The sequence below is a fragment of the Punica granatum genome, chromosome 1 (genome assembly GCF_007655135.1).
Source record: "Punica granatum isolate Tunisia-2019 chromosome 1, ASM765513v2, whole genome shotgun sequence".
NCBI lineage: Eukaryota > Viridiplantae > Streptophyta > Magnoliopsida > Myrtales > Lythraceae > Punica > Punica granatum.
The window spans coordinates 54,071,003-54,098,036 of record NC_045127.1 but is presented as its reverse complement, the minus strand read 5'-3'; the positions used below and the strand labels follow the sequence as shown (position 1 = coordinate 54,098,036).

Here is a 27,034-nt window from a genome sequence, read left to right as displayed (position 1 = left end):
TTTTACTATAAGTTAACCCTTCAGACAAGCCAAATTTAGAAAGAGTCAACGATGGCCCGTTCTTCCGATCTCAAGTTGGTTTTCTTGGTTGTCTTAGTGAACCCTATCTTGTATGTTAATTTCTCTGAGTCCATTTCACATGTCAGATATAATTATTTTCTTACAATTCTTTCGTTTTGAATTGTTTTTCCTCTAATTTTTCGTTGAGTTTTAGAAAAAAAAAACAAGTCTTCTTACTTTCATCAAGGTAAATATATATACTAAAGTGCATTAAAATTTATTTTTGGGAACAGGTGTGATGTTTGCGGTCGGGGCTGAAGCTGAGATTGATGTAAAATGTCATAATAGTAGTAGGGACTGAATAAAGAAGTGCACCAGATGGACTAAGTTACCATTTTGCAACGGGGGCGAATGCTTATGCATAAGTAAGGCCGTGGCAGTGGAACCAGCTCGTATTCAAAAACCAGTCTGTAACGCCAATACCAACTGCAAGAAGGTTTGTCCCCTGGGGTGGTCCGTCACAAGGTGCCAAATCTCATTGTGTTTCTGCCAACCGTAATGTTGGTATAGTTGTAATCGTGACATGAATAAATATGTTCGAGTTTATTAAAAGAACGTATATAAAATAAGTTAGAAGATGTTGAGAGATGCCATCTTGTTTGAAACACCGATACATGCATATTTGCTAGATTCTGTTTTACGAGTTATCCTATTTTAACATAACAAAAATAGTTAATTATTAATTTGCATAATATCTGACTTGGATATGCCCCTCATAATTCTTCTACCATTCATATTATATAATTATCGTTATAATTAATAGCAGGATTTTTAGGAAGATGATTTAATCAAAACTCTTCCGTATAAGTACTTGATCAGAAGAAGCTTAATTAATTATACAGTACGTCGTAATCTAAAAGAATCCTCTTGGCATCATTTCGATTTTAACAAGTGCTACAACTATAACAACAATTCCAGTCATTGATCAATCGCCTCGAATCATTTATTGTCAGTACATAATAAAGTTTTAACAAAATAATTATTCTTTTATCTACTATTTCTACCGAAAATTATTAGAACAAATTATAAGATTTCTTGGCATCTTGAGTTCCGTGCAAATGAATGAATATTGTCAGCGATGTATTATGTAATGGATCCAGCTCATCTAAAGCTTGGGAAAACATAATCCCCTCAATGAGTTCTATTTCTTTTTCGATTATTATAAAATTGTGAAATGATTATATTGATCCTATCATTCCATATCATATAATGATTAATTAAAGGGTCTGGACCTAGGATTTTTGTCACCCACTGAATTATGAGTCTTGGTATACATATATATATGTATATATATAACTGAGTGTTTGGTATATCATATATATATATAAAATTGAGTGTTGGTATATCACATATATATATATATATATATTGGCCTACATAAAGTTAAAGGAAGAGAGGAAGAGCAAAACAAAGGAGTCTTTGGAGCAAAGTGGGGTCAAATGGCTTTTTTTTTTTTCCTTTTGTTTTATCCCTTTATTATTTTTCCTTTCAAGAAGAACTTGATTGCAAGGAAGCAATAATGCTTTCTTGTCTCCTATCTTCCCTTTACTCATTTTACAAATATATTTTTTTCCATCTATTATTATAAAATGGTGAGCTGGCAAAATGGAAATTATGGTGGAAGCATGCATCCTAATTAAAGCAATATAAAGAACTGTAAAAGGATATGAAACGGAAACGCTATGTTTCTTTTCATAATAATAATAGTAGTGTTTGCCTTTACTCATCCTAAAAGCTAGAGATCATATGCAAATCTTTCAATTTTTTTCATGGCAAAAATCCATATCAAAGATTGCTACTAATTAATTATTGACTAATACCCAAAATACCGATATAATTGGTAAAAGCCAAAGGATTAATATCATCATGAGATATATAAAGCTTTCCAAAATTACAAATAAAGTTGAAGATTGATAAGGAAGACTTGTCCATGAAATAGGTACAATTTAGCCTTGGTTTTATGTTGTTTTCATCGCATCTGATGCTTGGATGACGTTTCTAGGAAAACTTGGGCGAGAAAAGAGTTGGAGGCAATTTGATGCATGTTCGGGATGAATTGCAGACCATTGAAGTGTCAAGATGGAACTTGCAAGGATATAAGGACTTCAGATCAATTGTGCACCAGACTGCACAATCGATCCGAGAGGGAGTTCAGAATCAATCCTTGATTTATTTACAAATTCAAAGATTCCCTTTCAGTTATAATGGAAGTTTTTGGGAAATCTTTAAAGATAGGCTCATTATTGTTTTCTATTTTTGAGAGAGATATGTAAACCTAAGGATCATCTAGGTTTAGGGTTTTTTTAGTTTTTGGAGAGGATAAACTGGGAAAGGAGGCAGGCAGCTGCGGAGTGTTCTTCCAACGATCGTCAGTTTTCATGGATTCCTATATAGTCATGTGTGGCTAATTCGTTTCGTTTAACTTGAGAACGGAAACCTCACGGTTTGGTTGTGAGGAGCAGGTTTTAATATTTCGATTACAGCACTTATTCATTATTGGATATTATCGTTACAAGTATTCTCTCATGGTCGTGAATAGGATACTTATAAGTTAGTTTATTGACGACTACTATGGTGTTTGTAGAAATTGATTCGAAGCAAGACTAATTAGGAACGAACGGTAGTTGCTGCCCTAATTGGTTAGAGAATGATAGGACGAGTCAATTAATTGACGAATCGATTAATCGCTCGGGTTAAGGCATCCTTGTGCTTAAAGCCGTTGTTTGGTTAATTAGGTAATCGGTCGATACTTTGTTAACTAGTTCATGAACTTACTAGTTAGACGGTGTTTTGACTAGTTAGAATTTAGATGCTAGTTGATTCCTTGCGGTCATGGAAATCCAGCTCTTAGTCTTAGCTGCTGAAATTTACATTCCGATACTTCTATGATCAACAATTCGCTAGGTGATTTTCGAACTCAAGTCATACGTCTTCCGATTATTGATTACTCACTCTCCCTTACACATTTAAATTATTTTTGCTGCAATTTAGTTTCTTGATTATCACAATTCCCCTTTTGTTACTTTTGTTAGCTTATTGGTTTAGAGAATCCCTTAGCCTCCTTTGAGATTATGACTCGACTCTCGCCCTTTTCTTACTACAAGTTTTGGGGAAATCGATTTTATTTTGGGGGTTTCGACAGGCCCTGCCAAAGATCATCATGAACAAGCTCTAACATCACTTATTTCTTGAGTTTTGGACCCTTCACGAGTAGATAAGTTCTTATCGATCTAATGGTTGAAGAGATTGATAAATGAAAATAAGAGTATAACATGTCAAGATGTGACTGACTAGCATTGTTCTTTAATGTCACAATCTTTTCCCTATCATCAATCTCCAACACAAAAAGGTCAAAAATCTGAAATAAAGAAATTGAGGTCCCTAATACGTGATCCAGCTTCAAATACCTTGTCGAAACATCAATCAATTTTATTATATGTATGGACATCACAATATGTATTGACAAAAGAAATAAGAAGGAAACAGGAGTACCACGGCCACAAAATTTTTGCTTATTTAAAAATTACGATATCTAAGGAAAAAAAAAAGGGTACTAACCTATTGGGCGGGCTTATGGGATATAGAGAGAGAAAGATAGCAACATTGGATTCTGTATATGGGCTTGTGAGGCCCATCAGGATTGCAAACGGTGAGACTTCTTTTCTAGCCCAACTTTAACAAAAGGAGCCTTATTTTTCCCCTTCTTTTGAGAAATTAAAGAAAATACCTTTGCCGTGGTGCGTTCACCTTAATAATTAAAGACGTTTGATTTTTGAGTTAAGTTGAGTTGAGTTTTTATTTTAATTGGGTTGTAATGATTATGTTGTTGAATTATGAGAAAAAGTGTGAAAAAATAATGAATAGTTGATAGAATTTAGTATTAAAAATTGAATTGAATGATTAAAAAAATTGAAGAAAATAAAAATAATAATAATTTTGTTGTTGACTTTTAATGTGTAGTGGGTAGAGTTAAAGTTAGAGTTAAAATTTTAAAAATTGATTCTAAAATCAAATGGGTTTAATTGTTGAGAGTGGAGAAATTTGGGCCCAGCTTTGTGTGCTCTTGCTCACGTACTTTATAACCATTCTAAAATTAATTATGATTGATGGGTCATTCTCGAATGTTTCATAATAAAATAAAACGAGTTTATCAAAATAGATGGAACTATCACAATTTAGTTCTAATGTGAATGTTTGAGCCACTATGACTCGAAATTACTTTCTTCCTTAATGATCATCTCCGGAACTAAAACTTGATCCCGCAAACTTGTCCGTGACCCCCCATCCCGTGGGGGTGGAACATGAGATGGAAAACCATCCACATGGTCATAATAATTTCATCCTCTCGTATATATTTGGATTTTCTTTTTTTTTTTCCCTTCTAAATAATGAATTTATATAATTTTGTAAATTCTCTCTATTGTCAATCCCTATCTTATATTCCTTTCCATGCTTAGGAACCACAAATTTTGCCCCTTAATGCCCCTGCACCCAAATATTGCCAAATCTTTATCCACAACAGCAAGTCGAGCAACCACATATTCCAAACATAAAAAATATATATATATATATTTTACCCAAAAAAAAATGAATTAAATAAATAAAAAATAAGGACAAAAAGTGATAATCATCGAGCCAATACGTAGTAGGAGGAAAAAGCGGTGGAGAAAGTTAATTAAAAAAAAGAAAAAAAAAGCAGGGGAAAAATAATGCTGGCGAAGGAATCGGGTGCATCGACCTTCGATCTTCCCGAGGAGGTGCTGGAAGTGCTGCCGTCGGATCCGTACGAGCAGCTCGATGTGGCCCGCAAGATCACCTCCATCGCCCTGTCGACACGTGTCTCCGCCCTCGAGTCCGAGTCCGCCGACCTCCGGGCCGAGCTCTCCGACAAGGACGCCCTCATCTCCGACCTCCAGTCCCAGGTCGAGTCCCTCGACGCCTCCCTCGCCGACGCCCTCGACAAGCTCGCCAGAGCCGAGCAGGAAAAGGTTCCGCCCCCTTTCTTCCCCTATACTCTGCCAGCCCCTAGTGACCGGCGGCGGTGTTCGTTGACTCCGTTTCTGTCTGATGTGTGTTGCAGGAGAAGCTGTTGACCGAGAACCAGTCACTCTCCAACACTGTGAAGAAGCTGAACAGAGATGTCTCCAAGGTAAGCTTGAAACAGTACGAGGTTTGATCAGAATTGGAGCGTTTGACTGATTTTTGGTTGCTTCGAGCTAATGTTTCGCGTTGACTGGAGAAGCAGTAGAGTCAGTTGTGCATGTGTATGTTTGATTGCAATCTGTGCCTTGCATTGTCGATTTTTGTGGATGCTGATGAGTTTATGATGCGAGTCCGGCTCCAAAGCGAGTAAATTGTTACGCGGAAGAATCTGTTTTCGGTTGAGTTTTATCTCGGTTAATCGAAAATGTCTCTGTTTGTATTACAGTTGGAGATATTCAAAAAGACTCTTATGCAATCACTTCAAGAGGATGAAGAAACTCCGGTAAGTCAGTTTGCAATTCCCTAGGCATTTGCCCTTCCTGTTGTTGTTCGCAGGGACTTTGAAGGGGACAGAACGTTTCCTTGTTGGATGACTATGATGATGCATTAATCCTATTTGACCGTCTTTTCTGGTCTTTTTGCAGGCTAAACCTCTGCAGGTCATTGCTAAGCCAACACCGAGTGGTACGAATTTACTTGTTCTTTATATAACTTGTGTTTCTTAATATCTCGGTTCCTCTTCTGTATCGCTATGAATATGTCAAATGAGGTGTTGGTAGATTTTCATTTCCCTAAATAGAATGCCAAAATTTAGAACTACTTATTTCGGATATATATAAGTGGAGACATCATCTATAGTAGTACTATGGGTCCGGTTTTGGACGATATTCCCAGTCTTGTGCAAAAACAAAACTGACAATTTTTAGAAAGCATTTCATGACGGACTAGTAAGTGATATTGGAATTGTCCAATTTATCTCAGAAGACGATTCTTCATTGCCTCCATCAAGATCTTCTTCCATCCAGAGTCATGCTGCTGAGGCTGGAAACTCACTAGCCGAGGATCGTGCTACGGAAAGTATGCTTCTAATTTCCTATTTTTTAGTATATCCTTTTAAATATATTGAATGTATAATATTTACATTTTTATCGCAATGGATGGTTTTCCTTTTTGATATTTTTGTCTATCTGTAGCAGCTCGTCAGAGGCCTGGGCTGACACATGGACTCTTGTTAGCTTCTCAAACAAGCACTCCTCGGCTCACTCCTCCCGGTTCACCTCCAAGTTACTCTGCTACCGCTTCTCCGACAAAAGTGTCCAAGCCGGCATCCCCTAGACGGCATGCCATGTCATTCTCTACCTCACGGGGCATGTTTGATGACCGGTCTTCCATGTTCTCTTCTGTGCCACAAAGCCCCTATGGTTCCACGTCTGGGTCCGAGACAGGGTCGCACCCTAGTAAGCAAATGAATAAATGCAAATTATTGTAACTTCCAAAATCTCATTGGCATTGTTGGTTTTGATTGTTCAAATTATTAATTTGAATTAATAAATGCAAACTGTTGTAAATTCCAAAATCTCATTGGTATTGTTGCTTTTGATTGTTACAGCAAGAACTCGTGTTGATGGGAAAGAATTCTTCCGACAAGTAAGGTAATTCTTGTGATAATCTGTCCAAAAGGAATCATTGAATCATCAAAACTGGGTGATTGTTCCTGCAAGAAATTCATAGCACGACAGAACATGAGTTCTAAGACATGCTAACTCAAATCTTCATGAAATTGTCCTCATTGTAATCTGTCCGTTTTTTGCTCTCTTTGGTAAAAGGCTGATTTGTAGTTGATTTAAAGCAAGCCAATTTGGGGTAGGTTCTATTGAATGGCTACCTAAATTATTGATGATCATCCTGTTTTAAGCCCAGCTCTTCTGTGATCTCAGGAGCCGTTTGTCGTACGAACAGTTTGGCGCATTTTTAGTAAATGTCAAGGAATTGAATTCCCACAAGCAAACAAGAGAGGTATGTAAACTCTCCCTCACTCTCTCACCATCTTTTTCTCTCTGATGCCAGAAAAATTCATTCCGGTTCCGTGCCACAGGAAACACTGAGGAAGGCCGAGGAGATCTTCGGGGCAGAGAACAAGGACCTCTATGTGATATTCGAGGGGCTGATCACTCGCAATGTCCATTGAAATCTGCTGAAAGCACTTCAACTTCGGTGTATGTTAGTGCCATATTTGTTCCCACGCCTAGTCACTTAGCTCGGATTTAGATTCTCACATTTTTTTTTTAATTTGCTGTAAATCAATGAATAATTACAAAGGTTTAATAAATTATTCAGTCACTCTTATGTTGTGCCAAAGTCTGATAAGTCCCATGATTTTTACTCTCAAACTCTGGAAATGGCATCATATACAGTTCCCCTCTACAAAATATTGATTGTTTAGACCGCCGGACCGACTGATATGATCTGTTTACTCGTATTTTGCAGTCTTTCGTATGAACCCAAGCAATTACGGGTCTAGTTCCAAACTGGGGACTGGGGTGGGGCAGTCCGGCTTAAGGACTATGCACAATAGAATAATAAGTCTGTCATGTCTCGCGTGGTGATAAGAATCACTCAATTCGGTCGACGTGACAGAAAGTTGTGATCTGCATGGAATATATGCAGACATTGTGGGACTAAGACCGCAATAGTAGGAGAGAAGAATAACGACCGTTCACATAATCTTGAAAAATGGAAAACGCACAAAAAATGAAAACTTTATCCCAGATTATTTTCAAGGTTAAAATCAAAAAAATTTTAACTATAATTCAACCTACTACACAATAAAAATATATATTTTTCAAGTCAAAAATTTTAACTTTAACTCAAGACACTACGCAACATTTTATCATTTTTCACGATCAAAATCAAAGTTATTTTAACTCTAAAACGAAACGCACCGTATATTACTATAAGTAAATATAAGTTGAATAAAATAAAAGATGAGATAAGGATTCTCTCTCCACGTTTACAATGTCCACTCAAAAAAAAAAAATACAACAGACAACAGACAAAAGGAGAATAATACATAAAAGGAAAAAAAGAGGGTAAAAACCGACCAAATCCGCAAAATAGGATGTACTGTTTTGCCTTGAATGAAAACAGAATCCCAGCCATTGGCACAACCCTTTTTGTCCAAAAAGGAAAAAAGTATTATGTATGTTTACCTATACAATGGTGCAATTTGTAATAATAGCCAAATTAAGGAGGAAGAAAATTAATTTATTAATGTATACAAGTATAAATTATTTATTGTAACTTATAGTTATGAGACCAATCATTAGCAACGAGAGATTTTTGAGTGATCCTACCTCGCTGTGTCGTATAAAAAAATACCAATCAGATCAGAACAAATAGATAGACTAGTGCTAATAACGCAATCAAATACTGTAAATATTATTGGATTCGCCACATCATTTTGAAGCGTAACATACAAGATTTTATCATCTCTTTTTACGTTTTTATATTTTTTTTATGAATTTATATATGTTTCAACACACACTTACTACTATATGCGAAGCCAGCTCTGATTAACTGTTAATTGGGCATCTGCAGAATAAACTAATGGCTGGCCGGTGAGGGGGATGAATGCATGAACATGCAGACTATTAAATTAATGACGATGGGCATGCCTTTCTTCTAAGTGTACACCATGTGGATCCCTCGGGCGCCACAACATAAACTAATGAAGATATTGAGTCGCCATACATAGTTTAATAGCTAATACTCCCCAAATGAAATGAATAAATAAATGAACCAGCCAAAGCCAAAAGGAAGAAGATTAGACCTACACTGTGATCATCTTTCTTCGATTATTATTCGCCGTGTCGATCCGCATGATCTCGAGTTCCAAAACGTACACACATTCACAGGACTGAGGACACATTTTTTTTTTTCAAGTATTGAACCTAGAATCTCATGGTTATCAGGTGAGAGTATGCGTCATTGTATTATGCTATATTTGATGGCAACGCACCGTCTTTGGAAATTATATAAACAAAAAGATGTTCTGTCTATTATATGTATATAAGTTCTAGCGATGTTTGGTACATAAAATGGAAATTATGTGAAACGATCTGGCTTAATCTAACCATCATGCCTTTTTCATTTAAATAAGGAAAACGAAGAATCTCACAATGCAATCAACTGAGCACAAAATTTGGGATCTTTGTCATTCTTTGCCCACCCAAATTATAAATTCCGTCAGATCACTTTCACCCTCCTTTACAAGATTTTCATACCCTTCACCATAATTGGGAAGAGGTCCTCTGTTTTGTGCTGTGGGCACAGACACACAGAGCAGTAATGGAGGTGGCTCTGATGCAGAGGAGGTTGGAGGACTATACCAAGTCCCTCTTCATGGAGGTCGGTTGGTATCATTGCTTCATCAAAAAGATCAGAACCTTAAAACTGTGCGTCTTATGTTCCTTGTGAGTTGATGTTTGACGATGTTTTCTGGTTTGGCCTTGTTGAATATGTAGGGGTTATTGGATGCTCAGTTTCTGCAGCTTCAACAGCTGCAGGATGATAGCAACCCTGAATTCGTGCGAGAGGTTGTCTCCCTCTTCTTCGAGGATTCCCAGAAGCTGCTCAACGATCTCACCTCTGCTCTGTAACTCTTCTTCTCGCTCTCTCTTTCATTCGTATATCTCGGTGATAATCTAATGTAGTTGGATCGAGAAACTGCATAAGATTAAAAACAGTTAGATTCTAGCAGTGCCACGTGGGTTTGTGTTTATTTCGTCGAGTAGGATAAGTTCTCATGCTAGAGATATCATAGGACCCTTCGGGGTCCGGTAGGATTCATGCAGAATTATTATAGTAAACGTCAAGAACAATCAACGTTGCCAACACTTCACCTTGCTTACAGGAACGCGACTGCTTTGTGAGCTGTGGTTTATTTACTTGTTGATGGTGGTTTCTTTCAGGGATCAGCAAATTGTGGACTTCAGAAAGGTTGATTCGTACGTTCATCAGTTGAAGGGCAGCAGCTCGAGGTACGAAAAAGATAGTCTTTCTTCTTCGAGAGGCCACTCTAGCAGTTGTTTGTTACATGGGAGCGAATCGAGCTCTCGCGACAAGTTGCCAAACTCATAGGTGGCCTGTTTAAATGAGGACTAAACAATGGAAACTGTGAGTATATACACAAGTATGTCTTACCGTATCAATTTCATTTTTTTTTTCTTTGGCAGCATAGGGGCACAGAGAGTAAAAAACACGTGCATAGTATTCCGAACTTTCTGCGAGGAACAGAATGCCGAAGGGTGAGTTCTTCTCGACCCAAACTCTCATCTAGCTACTTCTCTCTTTGTAACAGATGAGTATAATGTCAAACATCAACTAACAAAGCTTTCTTGAGATGACGAAATTCATATAATTCCCTACATCACTGATCCTCACCTAGATCGTCTCGTGCTGACCTGTCACCCTTCTATATCTGTTTGATAAGTGGAATATCATGAATTGCACCATTCCCGACTTTCGTTTTTACGGGAAATCGAAAGAACGTTCATCGGTTTGTTTTTGTTGGGCAGGTGCGTGAGATGTCTGCAGCAGGTTAAACAAGAGTATTACCTTGTGAAAACCAGGCTTGAAACTCTTTACAGAGTGAGTTTTTATTTCTTGTTAATCTTCACATACTTTTTCTGGGTTGATCTCAGTTTAACTCCTGTAGTTTGCGGGAAGTTTTGAAATAGCCCCTTGTTTTTTGAGCATGCACATGAATCACCGAGTCCGACCTTCCCCACAATTCACTTGCAAATCATGTGGTCGTAGTTTCATGGGAAAAACATGTTGCTGTTAATGGTTCATTAAACTCAGGGCAGCGTGTGAGACGGTTGCTCGACGGAATCTTAAGAATCTCAATCAGTACTTTTGTTGTGTTATCTTACTGTTGTTCCATTGATTTGCTGCAGCTGGAACAGCAAGTTGTGGCTGCCGGCGGGTCCATTCCAGCAGTAGAATTCAACAGCTTCTGATACCAAAAATCTTTGCACACGGGACACATAAAATCTTTATCTCTTCGGAGCTATCCGATAAACGGATCTAATGTGTTTCAATATCGAAAAGGACATGGAGAATTTTTTCCCTGAGGATGTTGTAAATCATAAAATGTTCCGACTGCCATGAACTGTACTGACGTCAGTTGTTCCAACTGCCATGAACTTTACTCTTTGATGTTCTAACTGCTGAACTTATGACATGGTGCTTCTCTCGTACTGGGTCAGTTAAAGATAATGAATGATTAATTCTATCAAATGCAGTTATGTACTCCGGTGGAACCCGTATTGGGCTTGGCAGATCATTTTTGTTCTGCGACACTGGTATGATCACTCTTGGAGTCACAAATACTCTGAATCCCGACTGAGAATTTCCAACTGGAAGCGTCATAGGATAATTACGCACTATATAGAAATCCAAGAACCTTCAGCAGACATTAACATATGTGCTTGTATATGTACGTACATACCAATCAAAATAGACAGAGTTACATTACATCTACATATGATAAGATCCTGAGCACCTATATTTCTTCATTGGCAAAAAAGTTGCTATGGACAACCAAAAGGTTTTCAAAAGAATTTGGCCTTCATCGTAAACCGTACTCCAACAACCTCAATAAATAATCCTCCGATGGTTCCTTTTCGGTTTTGGGAGAGGCTGCAGTCCATCCCCAGGAAAGTCCCATCTTGCTATCACACCATCCCATGAGGAGCTAACAAGCATTGGGTAGATGGGGTGCCAGCTGCAGTCCCTCACAGGTGCATCGTGATAGTCTAGCATCGCTACCCGAGCCCCACTCACCTGAAATCATTTAGAAAAAGATTGCTACATCTGGCTACAAGACATAACATCATAGAGGTTGGTTTCTAGAAATCTTAGAGGTGTCACCAGTTCTATCTTCTCTGCAGTCCCTACAGGACCCACTTTTTTTAGGCACATTCCTTTTACTACCTATTATGAGCAACCTAATTCTTATGATTATAAAGGTGAGTAGCACATACCAGATCATATATGTAAACCGAACAATCGCTAGATCCAGTGTAGATATACTTCTGAGCAGTGCTGCAAAAACCGAAGATAACTCAGCAGAATTCCCACGAAAATTTAGCTTTTTCCCCAGAACTTGAGAATCCAGATAGCCAAACCAAGCATCATCACTAGTGACAGACTGGTATTCCAGTTGTAATATGTAATACTGAGTCGGTGATTTTGAGATTGTCATTTAAGAGTAGAGTAGGCTATAGTACCTATATATAGGGGAGAAGTAACAACGGATCAGGGTGCACAACACCGAATGGCCTTTGTAGGTGGCCAATGAGAGATCATTAGCATGCTTCAACTTTCTTGCCTTCTGTGGATATTCCATCCACCTATAGTCCCAATCGCTCTCATGCTGCCTGTGGGTGCACCAAACAGTAGAAATTTATTTAAATATTAAAATCCAACTATATCCTCCACATTTTCTCTCATCTTTTCCTTCTCTGATGAGGGGGCCCCCCAATTAGACACTAGCCCTGGGCCCATGGACCCAAGTAAGTCTAGGCCTCGCCATTATATCTATATCACTGAACACAGTATGATTACCTAAAATTGAAATTCGATACTTGAATAGCTGACCAGCTTTGGTGATTAATCACCAGCTATTTGATGAAACGTGAGAGAGAGAGAGAGAGAGAGAGAGAGAGAGAGAAGAAGGAAGGAACACTAGCATACGGTGATGCATTAGAGGTCATCTTTCGTATATCCCAAAGTTTAGTAGTCTGATCTTTCCCATTCGAAATAAAATAGCGCCCATCTCCACGACTGTCGATATATGTAATGCCTTCCAGATGGCCGGTGAGGACTCCCGCAGCTTGCCCCCGACTAACCAAGCACCGCCTATCCCAAACCTAAGGAACAATGGCCCTTCATTTGTAACTATAATTTGATTTTGAAAAAAAAAAGGGGGGGCATTAAACAGTAACAAACAAAAAAAAAACTAAAACTAAATTAGCAGAAAGGTGGAACATCAATTTCACCTGGGGAGAAATTCAGCAGTACTTACTTTGCTAGTTATAAGTTCAGAGACCGAACAAAACAACACAATCTTCTAGAGTTTCTATCCTATAGTGACATGCTGAATATCCTTTCCCCCTGAACTACCGAAAAATAGCCTAATTTATGACATTAGAAAGTGGTGTCGATACAGCTTCCAAAAACCATGCCAAGCTTCGTTGACACCTGCTCGTATGACATTCGAGATAAATCAAACTAAGCAATTTGATGCTCGAAAAGAGGCATTTACCTTACAAAGTTTGTCATCACTGCCAGAGTAAATGAGATTCCCACTTTCGTCTGCAAAGCATACTGTATTAACATCTGACTGCAAAATGACACAAGAAGATTAGACAGTTATAAATATGATTTAAACAGACATAAACTAAAGAGGCATTAGGAGAAAAAATAAACCTATGATAAAACAAATCAATAGAGAACATTCTGAGTCAGAAGGCAAAGAACCCAAGTCTAATTGTGACAGAAGATTTTAGTACCAAATGTGCTGTGATTCGAATGTTGAGCTTATTGGCTCCGAGATCATAAACATAAATTGAACCGTCTCCACTAGCAGCAACTAGTTCCCGTCCATCGGTTGAGAACTTCACCGAGAAAATGGAGATTTCATCCTCATCATCATTGTCATCAACTGAAAAGTTTAACCCATCATGAATTTCCTGCACAGATAAGTTCAGCCGAAAAATTTTAACCAGTGCATAAGGAAAAATAAATGAATAACCGCAGTGAATCAATTAAGTGAACTGAGAGTAACCGCAGCAGATACCGTAATGTTTGCGAGGGACTCTGTTGTAGCAGATTGGATATTTACTATGTGGACAAGGGGTGACATACTAGAATATACCTGCAAAATATATATCCTGTTACCTTATAGATTAAGAAAGTTGCCAGCAAGAAGCCATGCATCATTAGAAATGTAGTAGTAAAAGCCCATACTAGAATATACCTGCAAAATATATATCCTGTTACGTAATAGATTAAGAAAGTTGCCAGCAAGAAGCCATGCATCATGAGAAATGTAGTAGTAAAAGCCCAAACTACACATGAAAGACGAGGCTAGAGAAAATAGCATAATATTCCTACAAGCAAACCTTATACAGTATTATGATACAGTAACAACTCTTGATATTCATTCAGAAGAGGAAGACATAAACTAATCGTCTGTAAATTTTTCAAAAGTTTACTCAAGCTTAATGGAGCACATAAGCTTCTGTACGGCATTACTAAAATCCTGAAAAAATGTTTTGGATTGAAGAATTTCTCTAGTCTACTAGGTGACAAGAAGAGCAAATACTATTGGCAGATCGAAGATTATGAGACAACACACAAAATTGTGTAATAATCTCTATGGCTCGAATGACCTTACAAGGAAACGTTGATCTGGAGAAAGGCAAGTATCAGTAATTGTCCATCTCAAACTTTTGGCCATAATGTCCTTCTGAACTTTCCAGTCCTTCTCCACATTGTATACCCTTATCTGGCTCCGCTGGTACGAGATAAAAGTAATCAAATAAGCATTGCCCGAGCTGAAAACTGCTGCTTCTTCTACTTCAAAGCTGACAAAGATCACAACAAATGGGAAGAATACCTGAAACCCAGCAACAAAAAGAGAGCCATCCGCTGAGAACTGAGAAACATAAGTGCGGGACCTAATCTCGTCCAACTTCGTGGGGCCATGTGTAGGCAAGAATCGGCTTAACATGTGACAACTGTCTGAAGTAGAGAACCTCCCTCGGCCCGAGAAGTTACTTTCGCGGGCAGCCAACATTGTGACAGGGGATACGGGCAGTTTCAACTTTCTGCCTCCAATAGCCCTACTCAAATGCTCATGAGGCCCTGATCTCAGTTTCGTCAAGTGGGCAAGATCATCATCCAGGTAACAAGAACCTGCACCTGATTCTTGGGTTCGCTGAGATTCATTGCCAGAATTCTCGTCCTCACAACTGTCCTTATTCTTTGCACGCCTAACCATTGATCGGTAAACCCACATCTATCTGTGCATCAACACACCATATACACAATCAATCAATTATCAATTAATTACCTTATTAAAATTCGATCAACAGCAAGTTTAAAATGAAGGTAAAACGTGAAATCCGAGTGGCTGCAATCAATATCAATTTTGACGTTGAAAATCCGGCAGAGGAATGAAGAAGATCAAATCCGGTAACTCGAATGTACTCTATCACCATGACATAGGGGCAAACTGAAAACTGAACATTGGCAACAAGCTTCAAAGTCCTAACGATCTAAAAATGTGACAAGCTGTGAAACCATTTCATCATCTCAATCGTCCAAACACGACCAAATCAAACTGAACCCTAGAAAGACAAGAAGATCATGATATAGGTGTCAAAGCCCTCTTCCTATTCAACCAAAAAAATTGGAAAAATAAATTAAAAAAATAAAAAGAATTTTACACTTAAAAATAAAAAGATCCATTCAAGAATCAGAACGAGAAGTTCATCCGTGAATTGAAATCAGGATTTTACACCACAACATGGGGAGTGGAAAAAAGATCTCAATTCCTTCTCGAATTTACTGCGACCACTCACTGCAGCAGAAACCTTAAACGCAGCGCAGTACCACACAAAACCAACTTCAACATCGAAACCTTGACCCCCCAAAAGAACGTATACAAAAAGACCATCTCGTAATCCACGAATTTTACTTACACACAAGCAGACAAGGCAAAAGCCAACAAGAACTTGATCCTCTTAACGATGCGATTCGCTGCTAATGATTGGGGAAGAACCACCCATAAGAAAACGTAAAAGGGTCCTTTTCCTATCTGGGTAGGCGTTCTTGATATGTTTGTATAGATATATAAATATTTATTTATATAGAGATGAATCTATGAAGAGATGAGTTAGCTCAGCGTGAGGTAAGGAAGCTCGTCAGTCGGAGGCTCACTGGGGGAGGGGGAGGGTGGGGCTGTCCTGTTGTCGTCAGAGAAGATCGGGAGCTGCTCAAAGGTCCCTCTACTACTTACAGCGGCGGTCCGAGTCTCCTCAAGTGGCGGCGAAGGTGACACGCGGCTGAAGATGAATCGAGCAAATCACGCGCGGGTCTGCCCATATGACCGTTCATGTAATTTTCGCGGCAGCCACAGGACCGGTGAGACGCTACGTGGCCTGATTCTTTGGCTCGCCGAGTTGGATACAGGCAATGATCAGGTGTGGTAAGGCCTAGCAAACACGATGTTCCCGATCGCTTGAGATCCGATGTTCTATGGTATATTTGATTTTAAAGTTAAGTTGAATTGAGATTTGATTTTAATTGGATTGTAATGGTTGTGTTGTTAAATTATAAGAAAAAATGTGAAAAAGTAATAAATAATTAAGAAAAAGTAATGATTATATCGTTGAATTATAAAAAAAAAAATAATGAATAATTAAAAGAAAGTAATGATTTGTTGAAAAAAAATGATTGTGTTATTGAATTGAAGATATATAGAGTTAAATGAAATATAATTAAAAAAGTAAAGTTAAAATTGATTTGTTAATATCCTTATTTTAATCGACGGTGTAATATCTTCATGAGGTACGACTGTTTAAGAGATTCTTGATAAATTTAACTTGTTATTAGCTCCTGCAGCTGTATTGATCGAACCCAGTTAGTTTTTCACATTTTACGATAGTTGCCGACCCAGAAACAAACCGAGTATGTGCCCGAAAGATCGGCATGATCGGATCTACATGGTATAACATAACAAAGCTAACAATTTCCATGTCTAGTATGTTGGCAGCTGTCTCGCGTCATGTTTGTCCCTCGCACACCAAAAAAATGGACATCAAAGTACATTGAGAATCGAAACCGAAACATTATTCTTTCACAAGTGAGCTAAAGGGTCTGGACCAGGAAGATGTAACTAAAAAGCCTACCAAAAATTTAACCAGGAAACTAAAGCCTGCATATCTTCCATCAGCCTATTGGGGGCATAACCCTGAGCTTCGAGCCATCTATATATACACGAAGAAGAGGACCACTATTGAGGATCATTTTTCTTCTTGATGAATAACAAGAGGAGGACCAAGTCGGTTTGTCTATGGTGCATCGAAGAGGCGCCGATGAACGTACACTGCAAATTCCCCAACCTTGTGCGGGTGGAGGAGGACTGCACAGACTCCAAAACAGACAGCTGCTGTGGTAACTATGTACAGAGACGGCCGAGATCTCAGCAACAACGGGGAGAAAATCTGTCTCGATGGGTTTCTCTTGAGAAGGGTGCCACGCTCGGACCCCTCGAAATCCAAGAGTGGAACGACCTCAGCTTTATCGGTAAAAGTCAGGGTCGTCAATGGTCCCTGGTTTTTATTCTCTCCAATCTCCATGTCCTGAAATTTAAGCTCAACGATCATATTCATTAATACATTGCCCGCAACGTTGACATATATTTAACTGCTTAAGTGTGGTAGAGAAATCCTTGCCTGATCAGCATCTTGAACGGCCGGAACCTCATTCTTGAGAGAGGACCTTTGAGTATTGGAATCCTCTTTGAGAGCCGAGAACCCTGAGCACAGTGGTGGAACCCCGATTCTCTGAAGTTTCTGAAAGAGAAAATCCTGTGCATAGTCCATTCTTATCCTTAAGGCATCAATTTCGGCATTACACGAGTCTCCACTTCCACTGTTAACTTCAAATTCCTCCATTAGCTTTCGCAAGATCAACAAAATTTTCTCTAGGATAACAGTCGATTCATTCTCTATCAGGAAATTTAGTACACAAATGAGCCTTTGGATCTGTGATGCTGATAAAGCAGAGTGAAGGTTCTCCGATGGAGGTTCCTTTAGCAACCAACCAATGTCCACGAGAAATTCAGAAATCGCTGTTTGTCCTGGAATAAAGGACTCGCATGAAGAGCTAGCGCCTGGAAAATCTGAATCCCTTGTTGAGAAAGACCCCTCGACGCTCTGCTGTATTTTTCTCATCTCTGAACAAACTTCTTTGTCACCAAAAAGAACAGGGATGAAGTTTGATAACCCTGACTCATTTTCGACCTGTAAAATAGATTTATGAGAAACAAACTGATCTGAGCAATTAGTTGAAAACCCGTATTCATCAGGGACCTTTTTTTTCCCCCTTATTTTATAAATGGTAAATGTTTCATCAGGTACACTTGCTAGAGTAAAAGCTAACTATCAAGGATCGTGAAATACAAATGAGCCAAAAGATAATCCAAATACTCACCTCAACAAATGCAGGACCAAAGAGATTGGGTTGAGTGTGAGGAATGTGAATATTATAGAACTGACGGTCATGTTTACAGTCATTGCCCTCTCCAGATCCATAATTTGGAGATACAAGACTGGATTCACAAGCCAGATATTTGCCACTGAAAGATATGAGAAACCTGCAAGCAAAGTAATATCGCTTAAGATACTCTGTAAAAGTTAAGTTTCCATTTGAAATAGTTTGTCTATATAATGTAGTAAATCCCATGAGCTTAGACAGCTGATTTTGGTTTCAGAATCCAAAATACGATTTCTTTGGTCTTCTCAATGTTAGAACATATAAAGTCAAAACCATTGAAAAAGATTGAGAAAAAAGTAAAATTTTCAACAAACTGAAACAACAAAGATTTAGTCAAATAAACCATCTAAATAATCAAACTAATATACCAGACAAATGGAATATTTCAATAAAGCATGTACCGGAACTTGGACTGTAGCAAATTACTTCCACAAGCAACAAACTCCACAGGAGTGCCCACCTCGAAGCACAAAGGATAAACATAATGAAGTTTTGGGGCTCGATCGTCCACCTTAACTTTCACCACTGAAGACCCACCTAAATAAGAGAAGAAGCTCGTAGGATCAAACATATCAATCATTCTTCAACCCTCTACAAACTTCGGCAAGTGAAACCAAGAATAAGAGCGAGATTAAACCTAATCACATGTGGTCAAATAAAGGAGCAACCTAATAACAAGATGAAAATGAGCAGAACCCCGAATGGAAAATACCAAGGAAAATAAAATCAACATTACCCTTTAGAACACAAAATATCATGTTGTTTAGATATACAAAGAAGGTGCTCCTTGCAGGTAGTACGCTTCCATGTCGAACAACAAAATCACGTATGCTTGATACTGGATCTTCAGATAACTGCTTAGAGCACAAGTGAATAGAGGTATTGATCCAAAACATGAAGAAGAGAGAGATCTCTTGTAAACTTCTAAATGAGGGAAAATCCGGCTCAGCCTACAGGTTAATTATCACATCACGAGAATGATCACCTTAACCCACATAATCTTGGGCATTGCAATGAACATAGTCAAGATTGTACATCCTGGACGGATATAACCTTCCAATTCAACAGGCATACTAGATAACCACTGGAATACCTGACAATAGATTCAATCCCAGCGTTAATAATTTTCCAGTCACTGAAAGCAAGAATCGCAACATACACTACTAAATACTAAACTGCCATAATAATCTCTAATTACTTGGAGGCGAAGACGCCTTGGGAACTCTGCTGGGTTCCAATCGTACAGCTTAAATGATATTCGACCTGTGGGACACTATTTGCAGACAATATTATGAAATTAGTATATGACCACTAAAAGAGACGGATCAAATCGACTGAAAATCCAGCTGAAACGCACCACGGATGAGTAAGTACTCCTATTGTCACAATATGATGGAGAAAGTGATTGTTTGGTATTTTCTTTTGTACCGCGGACTTGGGTATCTCGAGAAGCTACAACTGATACTACACTATCTGTATAATTAACTATCTGCAACTCAGGAGCAGAACAGGGGGGAGATACTTGTCCATCTTCAGGCTCTAATGAAGGTTCCTTTTCACCTAACTGGCTCCTCGAGCCCAAGATATCTGTTCCATAAACAATTTCATTAGTTTTTTTCTGATATTATAAGAATAAGAAGCCCACGGTGTAAGCTTACTGCTTCTCATAAAAAACAAGGCAGTTTACACAAATCATGGCTCAAACCTTTCCCGTCTTCATCTTCACATGGAACATCCTCAGCGTTTACTTCCTGTTGGAAATCCTTTCCTACAGCATTGTCAGAATTAACAGGCTTCCTCCGCCGCCTGTTATTGTGGCGCTCTAATTTCCTCCGACAACTTCGTTTACCTTCATCAAAATCAGACAAGATGTGGAACCTGCACTTCAAAGGTACATTTTCAGACAGATATTCTCACATCTTTTCCATAACAATGCATTTGACCCTCATTTATAAAAAGTATACTTGTCAAGAACTCTAACCAAAGCACTGAACCACAGGACTACAGCAATGATTTACTGACCTCTGCATTGAAGGAATTAGAATTCCTAAACAGCACTATTATAGAATGAAACCTGTCATCTGTTGCTCTTCAGTTAGAGTCCACAGAGATGTAAATGTCTATGAATCCTTCCACGTGTAAATTGATAGTACAAATCAACCAACCTTGTGCCCTATCAAGATGCCACTATATAAGCGGAGCGCATTCAGATACTTAATGACACAAATTGACTACCACCAGCACATCGTCAACTTGATCTACAGCTAATGCATGACATATAGTATGAAAGCCCGACTTGTTTAGTTTTTGGTGGTTGGTTCAAGCTGCAACATTAGATTGAGTCATGAGGAGGCTACACCAATGTCACTGATTTAAAAAGCTCAATGTCAGCTCCTTTAGCAGTTAAAATTCCCAACAATATCAAAACGGGTTAAAGTCCATGTTAAGCCATTCAGTAACAGTAATGTTCGGCGATTCTAAAGTGCACGAAACTCCCGCCGGCTAGCTTTTCTAAGACCGTGACATCCGGAGAGGTGACATCTGTATCTCTCAAATTATTACTTTTCTCTCTTCAGGTAATTGACTGCCACACATTTTCCTTTTCTCTCTGCCGATCAACTCTTCCAATATACTCATCGGAAGAAAAAGAAATAACTGTTCCACTACCATCAAGGTTCCCACAGCACTAACCGTGAACTGATCCTGCAGAATGACACAGTAGGTCCACCAGCAGATGCCATAAAACTACCCAATAACTCCACCGAAAAACTCCGGAAGTGACTCAATTTGTTAATACGACTTGAGACAGGTAACAATGTTAAAAGGATGCATTTTTACCAAGACTAAAGCAGACCCTTCTCAATTCAGCAGAAAAAGCAGACCCTTCTCTCTCAAGTGCCTCTTAAACGAGAAAATAAATGAAGCCACAGAATTATTCCATTCAATAAGCCAACTAATAAGGGAAACCTTATTAATTCCAATCTTCAAACTCAGTCATTTCATTTTTTCGTGGAAGGAGAATGATAAAGCAAAGAAATTTCAGCATAAGCTCAGCAGTCATGTCGACTCAATCTGAATCGGAAATGCACTGGAATCCGAAATTGATGGTCGGAACCCAGAAAATCCGATTTTCCGAAGCAAATTGATGGCTTTGAGCTATTACGAAAAAAGAGGGGATTGCTTACTTGCCGCACTGTTGACAGTACCGCTTGCTCTCTCCGTCCAAGACCACGGAGGTGGCGTGGGCACAGCGGAGGCAGACCCTGTGCCTTCGGTGGTAGCCCTTGAGCTCGCTGATGTCCGCCTCGCAGCCCAGAACCTGGCAGCGAGCCACGCCCGACCCAGAGCGCTGGGTCCGCGTCCGCTTCTTCCCGGGAAGACCCTCCTCCTCGAGCTTCTCATCGATCTCGGGGCAGGCGCAGGGGACGATGCCAGCGAGGAAGTTGGAGCAGACGAGTCGAGGGTCCCGCTTCCGGGTCCGGGCGGCCCCAGTGTCGGCCGGGGGAGGGGGATGGGGAGGGAGAGGGTCGGGGTCGGGGTCGGGGTCGGCGAGAGGGGCGGCTGTCGCAGGGGGACTGCCATCGACGGTGGTGTCCCAGGGATCGGGAAAGATGTCGGCGTCTTCGGTGAAGTCGAGGAGGTCAGCGAAGTCCCAGACGGAGGAGTTGGGGTCGTCGATGGGGATCGAGGGGTGGCCGTCCATCGCCGGAGATGGGAGGTGGAGGGACGGCGACGGCGGAGGAAGTGAGGTTTTAGCATGGTCCATTGATGTTGGGGTGGGGAGAAAGAAAGGTCTAACGAGGAGAAAAAGAGGTTCACCTAACTGCTATGAGCTGGTGATGGTTTGTTGGATCTCTTTCTCTCTCTACTTTCTCTCACTAACTTCGTCGTCTTCTTCTTCTTCTTCTTTTCTTTTTTCTTTTTCTTGGGATTTGGATATTTCGTCAAATAATTGTTCTGTAGAAAATAAATTACAATTAGTATATTGTTCACATGAAAAAAAAAAAAGTCGCTTTATTCCGGAACACACGTTGCAAATTGAGCCTTTCTTCAATATGATAATAATAACACGTGAAAAGAAAACCTTATAAACAAATTTTTCCAATGCTTTATTTCTAGTCGAAAATGATTAGTTTACAAGATGCGAGAGTTGTCAGATGGGACGGGACGGAACATATCTACTTGCGATAAGTCGAGAAATGTCGCTTTTAGTATATGCTCAATGATATGATGCACTAAACATACCATTTAGTTTTATGTGCTTGCTGATTGCTCTTAAAAACACCCATTCGATTACTTTGGATTTGGATAGGGAATATTAACGGAAATGGCATGAGATTTGTGCAAATTTTGTCTCGATACCGCATGAATGGAGTGCACAAAAACATGATTTCTTGCAAGCAAGGTGCTTATGAAAAGCAATTTTTAAATAGTCCAATAGAAAAATTTGTGCGGAAACTACAATGTAACTTCTTAGGAAACAATCAATTCTACATTTTCCATATCAGTCGGTCAATAATGGCTGAAAATAGCATGAACTATATCCAAATTTAACTATAAAACATTTCAAATATGATGCATAAATAAGTTTGCACATTACGGCAATAGTTGGCATGCAATAGAGACATCTAAATGGATTGAACATTGTTTATGTTCGAATCCTCTATTATTAAATTTTCATTGACTTTATACGAACTTAAACTCATATTCATTTAAAAGATCAAGTTAATAAGTATTTGTACACAAACCTCAAATAAATTCATGGTTATTTTTTCATTTTTTCCATGTGGGATTATAATTCCCAGCACCCGCCCTCATATGCAACGTGTGGTCTATTTCTGCCTACACGTTATTACGTGCTCTTAAACACCTGCCATCAACTATTGATTTCGAGCTGGACTCATCTTCCGTGCTCGGGCGAAGGGGAACAAACATGAGATGCTCTTTTAGCTACTTTTGATATTGGGTCGGCGTAGTGTAAACCCTTGTAGGTACGCGGAAACGTAACCTATTTTGATATCATATTAAATTTCTATTGGGCATAGACGAACATATGTCCATATCCACTTAAAAACTTAAGTTAATAAGTGTTGGTACTCAAGTTTCATATAAATTCGTGTTATTCTTTTTATTTTTTCCATGTGAGATTATAATTCCCAACATTTATCTCTCTTTTGGAGTGAACACTTTCTTATTCATCAAAATAACACTTTCTTATATTCTATCATAATTAGTAGATGCAAAACCTGAAATTATAATAGACATTTTCTTTCATTTCAAGTTCATTTACTTACTATACTCTTTTTCTTTTTTTCTTTTGGTTTGAAACGATAATCAATTTTTTGCATTACAAGAAAGGTGGAGTTGGTGATAATTACATGGTGGGAATCTTCTGTGAAGTGATATTTGCTTTGAAGAAAAGGAAAAGGGCAGGTAGCAGTTGCTTGCTCGTTGACTTCAAAGGGAAATATATGGGCCTGCCTTTATTTTATAGTAAAAAAAAAGGAGTATGAGGAAAGGCAACTTAGAGTCTCATACTCTTATCAGGGGAAAAAAAAGTATAAGAGAATTATCCTTAAAATATATATTTTCCAGAAGAACGGGTTGAAAAAACATGAATAGCTTTCCTTTCATTTATATTAGATTTAAGGTCCGTTCGACAATATAATTAAATTTTAAAATTTTATTTTATTTTCATTAAAATAAGTAAAAGACAAATAAGTATGTTGGTGAAAAAGTATTTATATATATTTAAGTGGGGTTGTACTAATGGGATTGAGGGAGAAGATAAAAAGGTAATGATTTGAATTGTGAAAAAAGTAATTGATAATTAAGAGAATTTATTATTGAAAATTGAATTGAATTGAATTGTAGTTACTATAAAAAAAATTTAAAAAGAGAAAAAAATAATTATTATATTGTTAAATTGAAGAAAAAATAAAGTGGAGCATAGTAAAAATATTTTTCACTCCAAAACCAAATGGAAGCTTAGTCATTCAGGAAAACAAAAATAGTAAAGACTAAGATAAGCTAAAAGAATTATAATTTCTTTTTCGATATTAATTTTATGACCATGGTGGGAAGAAAAAATTGCTGTATCCCGATGGGCATATGCTCTCACACGTTTATGATCTTGTTGCTGCCCTCAAAATCGAAAAAAGAATAAGGTCACATAACATTTTCTCGAATTCTCAATTCTAACACGACATTTTGAAAATAGTATATAAATGCATGATTTTTTCGTTTTAGTCTCAAATCCAACACGATATTTACTTGAATTTTTAATTCTAGCACGATTTTTTGAAAATAGTACAAAAATGCATAACGTTTCGCTTTAGTCTCAAATTTAGCATAACCTTTTGTTTTAGTTTCAAATCTAGTACACCATTAAAATAAATAAAAATACATGAGGTTCACTTATCATGCTACATTTGAGACTAAAACGAAATGTTGTGCTATATTTGAGACTATAAAGAAAGATTGTGCCTTCATGTTTTAGTTTTAAAAGGTCGTGCTAGAATTGTGAATTCAAGTAAAGATCCTGCTAAATCTGAGACTAAAACAAAATGTCGTATATTTATATGCTATTTACGAAAGGTCATGCTAGAATTGGAAACAGCGAAGGTCGTGTCTTTTTATACGTGATTAACTCAAAATCTTTTAGGTCATATTTCACAACTATATATGAAAAAAAATAAGGCAGCGAACTTAATTATATAAAAGTGCTTGCCAACCACGCATTTACTATCATGGCATGTTCATTTTACTAATTATAATGAAATATAAATTTCTATCATTTCCATAGAAAAAAATAATTTTTATCATTTTAATTGCCCCCTTTTGGTCCTAGGACAAATTAAGGGACAAATAAATAAATAAATAATGCCATTGCGCAAAAGTGTGATATTTGTTGTTGGTTGTTTTTATAATTGCAATATATATATATATGTACACATGTATGTGTGTTAGTAAGGCGGGAGAATTTTGGAATTTGCCTATCCTTTGGTCCAACATATGCTAATTTCATTGCCCATAAAAATATTATATGATTAAGATGTATTCCAAAGCATCTGGCAGATTATAGTTTTGAGGTTATAAATCTCGTTTGTGTTGAAATTTACGTTATGTTGATATAAAATAGTTCATACATCACTTTCGGAGAGTGACAACTACTTAATATTTTCTATCTTTTTTTTATTCACTTAATAGTTTCTAATTATTGTGCTAAATCCGGTCTCTTCATTCTGTTCTCGGTTTAGTTTCCCATGTTCTTGATGCCCATTTCCTCTTCAATATATGCTTTGAGAAAACAACCTTCTTTTGTCAATGTATAGATAGAATTTGATCATTAAGAATACTTTTGGTTAGAATACTCACAACCATCGATAGTGACATTTCAGTTTAATTATTGAACTTCACATTGACTTATATATTCTCTCGCAAGAAATCGATACTATCAGGGAGGCATGATTGATGTGCCTTTCATATTCCTAGGAGACTAGCCACAACACAAAATATTTGGTGAGGTAGTTGATCCAATACCATTTAAAAATTAGAGAAATCAATCTTGCTTTTCCTCGCACAATGATGCAGCATATATCAATACTCAATTATATCGGTCGCTTGCGGAATGTATCATGAACGAAAATGGCTCGATACCATTGAACAAAGGGAGGAGGGATGAGCCATGCCCGTATTATGGAGGCTCGATCTAGACATAATCTATGTCCAGTCCTAGCATCTGACAAAGCAGCCAGTCCGTCAACAAAACCACACCTTGAGGCTCAATCCGAACTTCCACATGTCGTGTTCTCTTAACGAGTATTCAGATCGCTTCCGTCGTGGTCATGTTTGGGGTGACTAGAAGCCGAAGTAATTATATGGCCATTTGATGATCTTAAGAGTCGTAATTATCGAACGCCCCAGAAAAAGACAAAAAAAAGCCGTAATTTACCTACAATATTAAGACATGGTAAATGCGTGCAAAAAAAAAAAGGATAATTGCGTCATATAGTATAAGGTTTCAAGAATTTTTAATTCTAACTCAAATTTGATTTTTTACCTGAGATATCCCAACGTTAACGTGTTAGTTTCACATCTATTCTGACGCTAATTTTCCGTTCAAAATCGACGAAATTACACACGTGACATGTTATTTTTATAACAAGTATTGGAATAAATGTTAAATTAACGTGCCATGTGTGTATTTCGGTCAATTTTGGACTGGAAATTAGCGTCGGAATAGATGTGAAATCAATACGTCAACGTTGAGATATTTCAGGTAAAAAATCCAGATAAAACTAAAAATCCCTTCAAACGTTAGGTTATATAGCGCAATTAACCTAAAAAAATATCACTGTCCAAATTGGGTATTTTGATTTTCTGATTTTCATAAAAAAGATTAGTTTTCGGACTATCATGAAAGTTAGATGATGTAACGTCTAATATCTTATAATTAAGTAAAAATATATATCTTCTTTTGCCCCAGGCTGAAAAATGATTTTGAAGAAATAAATTTGAGCTCAAAGGACCAAAACAAAAAACTGATATTTGTCCACTGGCGTCTCAATCAAATGTCAAGTTAATTGTTGACTATAGAAGAAAGGAAAAGAACAGCGATAAATTTATTTAATTTATTAGG

The 27,034-nt window shown here is 37.9% G+C and overlaps 4 protein-coding genes across 9 annotated transcripts; 2 read left to right on the top strand and 2 right to left on the bottom strand.

The window, feature by feature from the left end:
• Positions 1–4,672: 4,672 nt before the first annotated feature.
• LOC116193236 (uncharacterized protein At4g15545-like) lies at positions 4,673–7,401 on the top strand. 4 transcript variants are annotated; one of them, XM_031522042.1, is made up of 9 exons: positions 4,673–5,048; positions 5,141–5,209; positions 5,489–5,545; positions 5,688–5,727; positions 6,028–6,120; positions 6,237–6,500; positions 6,653–6,695; positions 6,981–7,059; positions 7,139–7,401. In XM_031522042.1, the coding sequence occupies exons 1-9, from the start codon at positions 4,770–4,772 to the stop codon at positions 7,229–7,231; spliced, it is 1,017 nt and encodes a 338-aa protein (XP_031377902.1). In that variant the 5' UTR covers positions 4,673–4,769; the 3' UTR covers positions 7,232–7,401. The 4 variants fall into 4 exon arrangements, with proteins under 4 accessions (XP_031377902.1, XP_031377900.1, XP_031377905.1 ...); XM_031522040.1 differs by having other exon boundaries at positions 4,674–5,048; positions 6,025–6,120; XM_031522045.1 differs by having other exon boundaries at positions 4,675–5,048; positions 6,240–6,500.
• A 1,801-nt stretch (positions 7,402–9,202) lies between these two features.
• On the top strand, positions 9,203–11,299 carry LOC116214814 (histidine-containing phosphotransfer protein 1). The gene is made up of 6 exons (XM_031550293.1): positions 9,203–9,450; positions 9,567–9,697; positions 10,014–10,082; positions 10,278–10,349; positions 10,620–10,692; positions 11,001–11,299. The coding sequence occupies exons 1-6, from the start codon at positions 9,391–9,393 to the stop codon at positions 11,061–11,063; spliced, it is 468 nt and encodes a 155-aa protein (XP_031406153.1). The 5' UTR covers positions 9,203–9,390; the 3' UTR covers positions 11,064–11,299.
• Positions 11,300–11,474: 175 nt separating this feature from the next.
• Positions 11,475–16,312, bottom strand: LOC116214797 (LEC14B homolog). Of its 3 annotated transcripts, none has more exons than XM_031550273.1 (10): positions 16,054–16,312; positions 14,729–15,134; positions 14,507–14,626; positions 13,907–13,984; positions 13,620–13,799; positions 13,373–13,450; positions 12,802–12,977; positions 12,336–12,485; positions 12,090–12,150; positions 11,475–11,889 (listed from the first exon to the last, which is right to left on the bottom strand). In XM_031550273.1, the coding sequence occupies exons 2-10, from the start codon at positions 15,128–15,130 to the stop codon at positions 11,701–11,703; spliced, it is 1,434 nt and encodes a 477-aa protein (XP_031406133.1). In that variant the 5' UTR covers positions 15,131–15,134; positions 16,054–16,312; the 3' UTR covers positions 11,475–11,700. The 3 variants fall into 3 exon arrangements, with proteins under 3 accessions (XP_031406133.1, XP_031406124.1, XP_031406143.1); XM_031550264.1 differs by having other exon boundaries at positions 15,816–16,309; XM_031550283.1 differs by lacking the exon at positions 16,054–16,312 and adding an exon at positions 15,696–15,714.
• A 496-nt stretch (positions 16,313–16,808) lies between these two features.
• Positions 16,809–22,241, bottom strand: LOC116212515 (squamosa promoter-binding-like protein 7). Its single transcript, XM_031547168.1, has 10 exons — positions 21,579–22,241; positions 20,099–20,271; positions 19,751–19,980; positions 19,592–19,666; positions 19,379–19,486; positions 19,130–19,247; positions 18,795–18,930; positions 18,331–18,493; positions 17,571–18,140; positions 16,809–17,477 (listed from the first exon to the last, which is right to left on the bottom strand). The coding sequence occupies exons 1-10, from the start codon at positions 22,157–22,159 to the stop codon at positions 17,187–17,189; spliced, it is 2,445 nt and encodes an 814-aa protein (XP_031403028.1). The 5' UTR covers positions 22,160–22,241; the 3' UTR covers positions 16,809–17,186.
• Between the last annotated feature and the right edge of the window lie 4,793 nt (positions 22,242–27,034).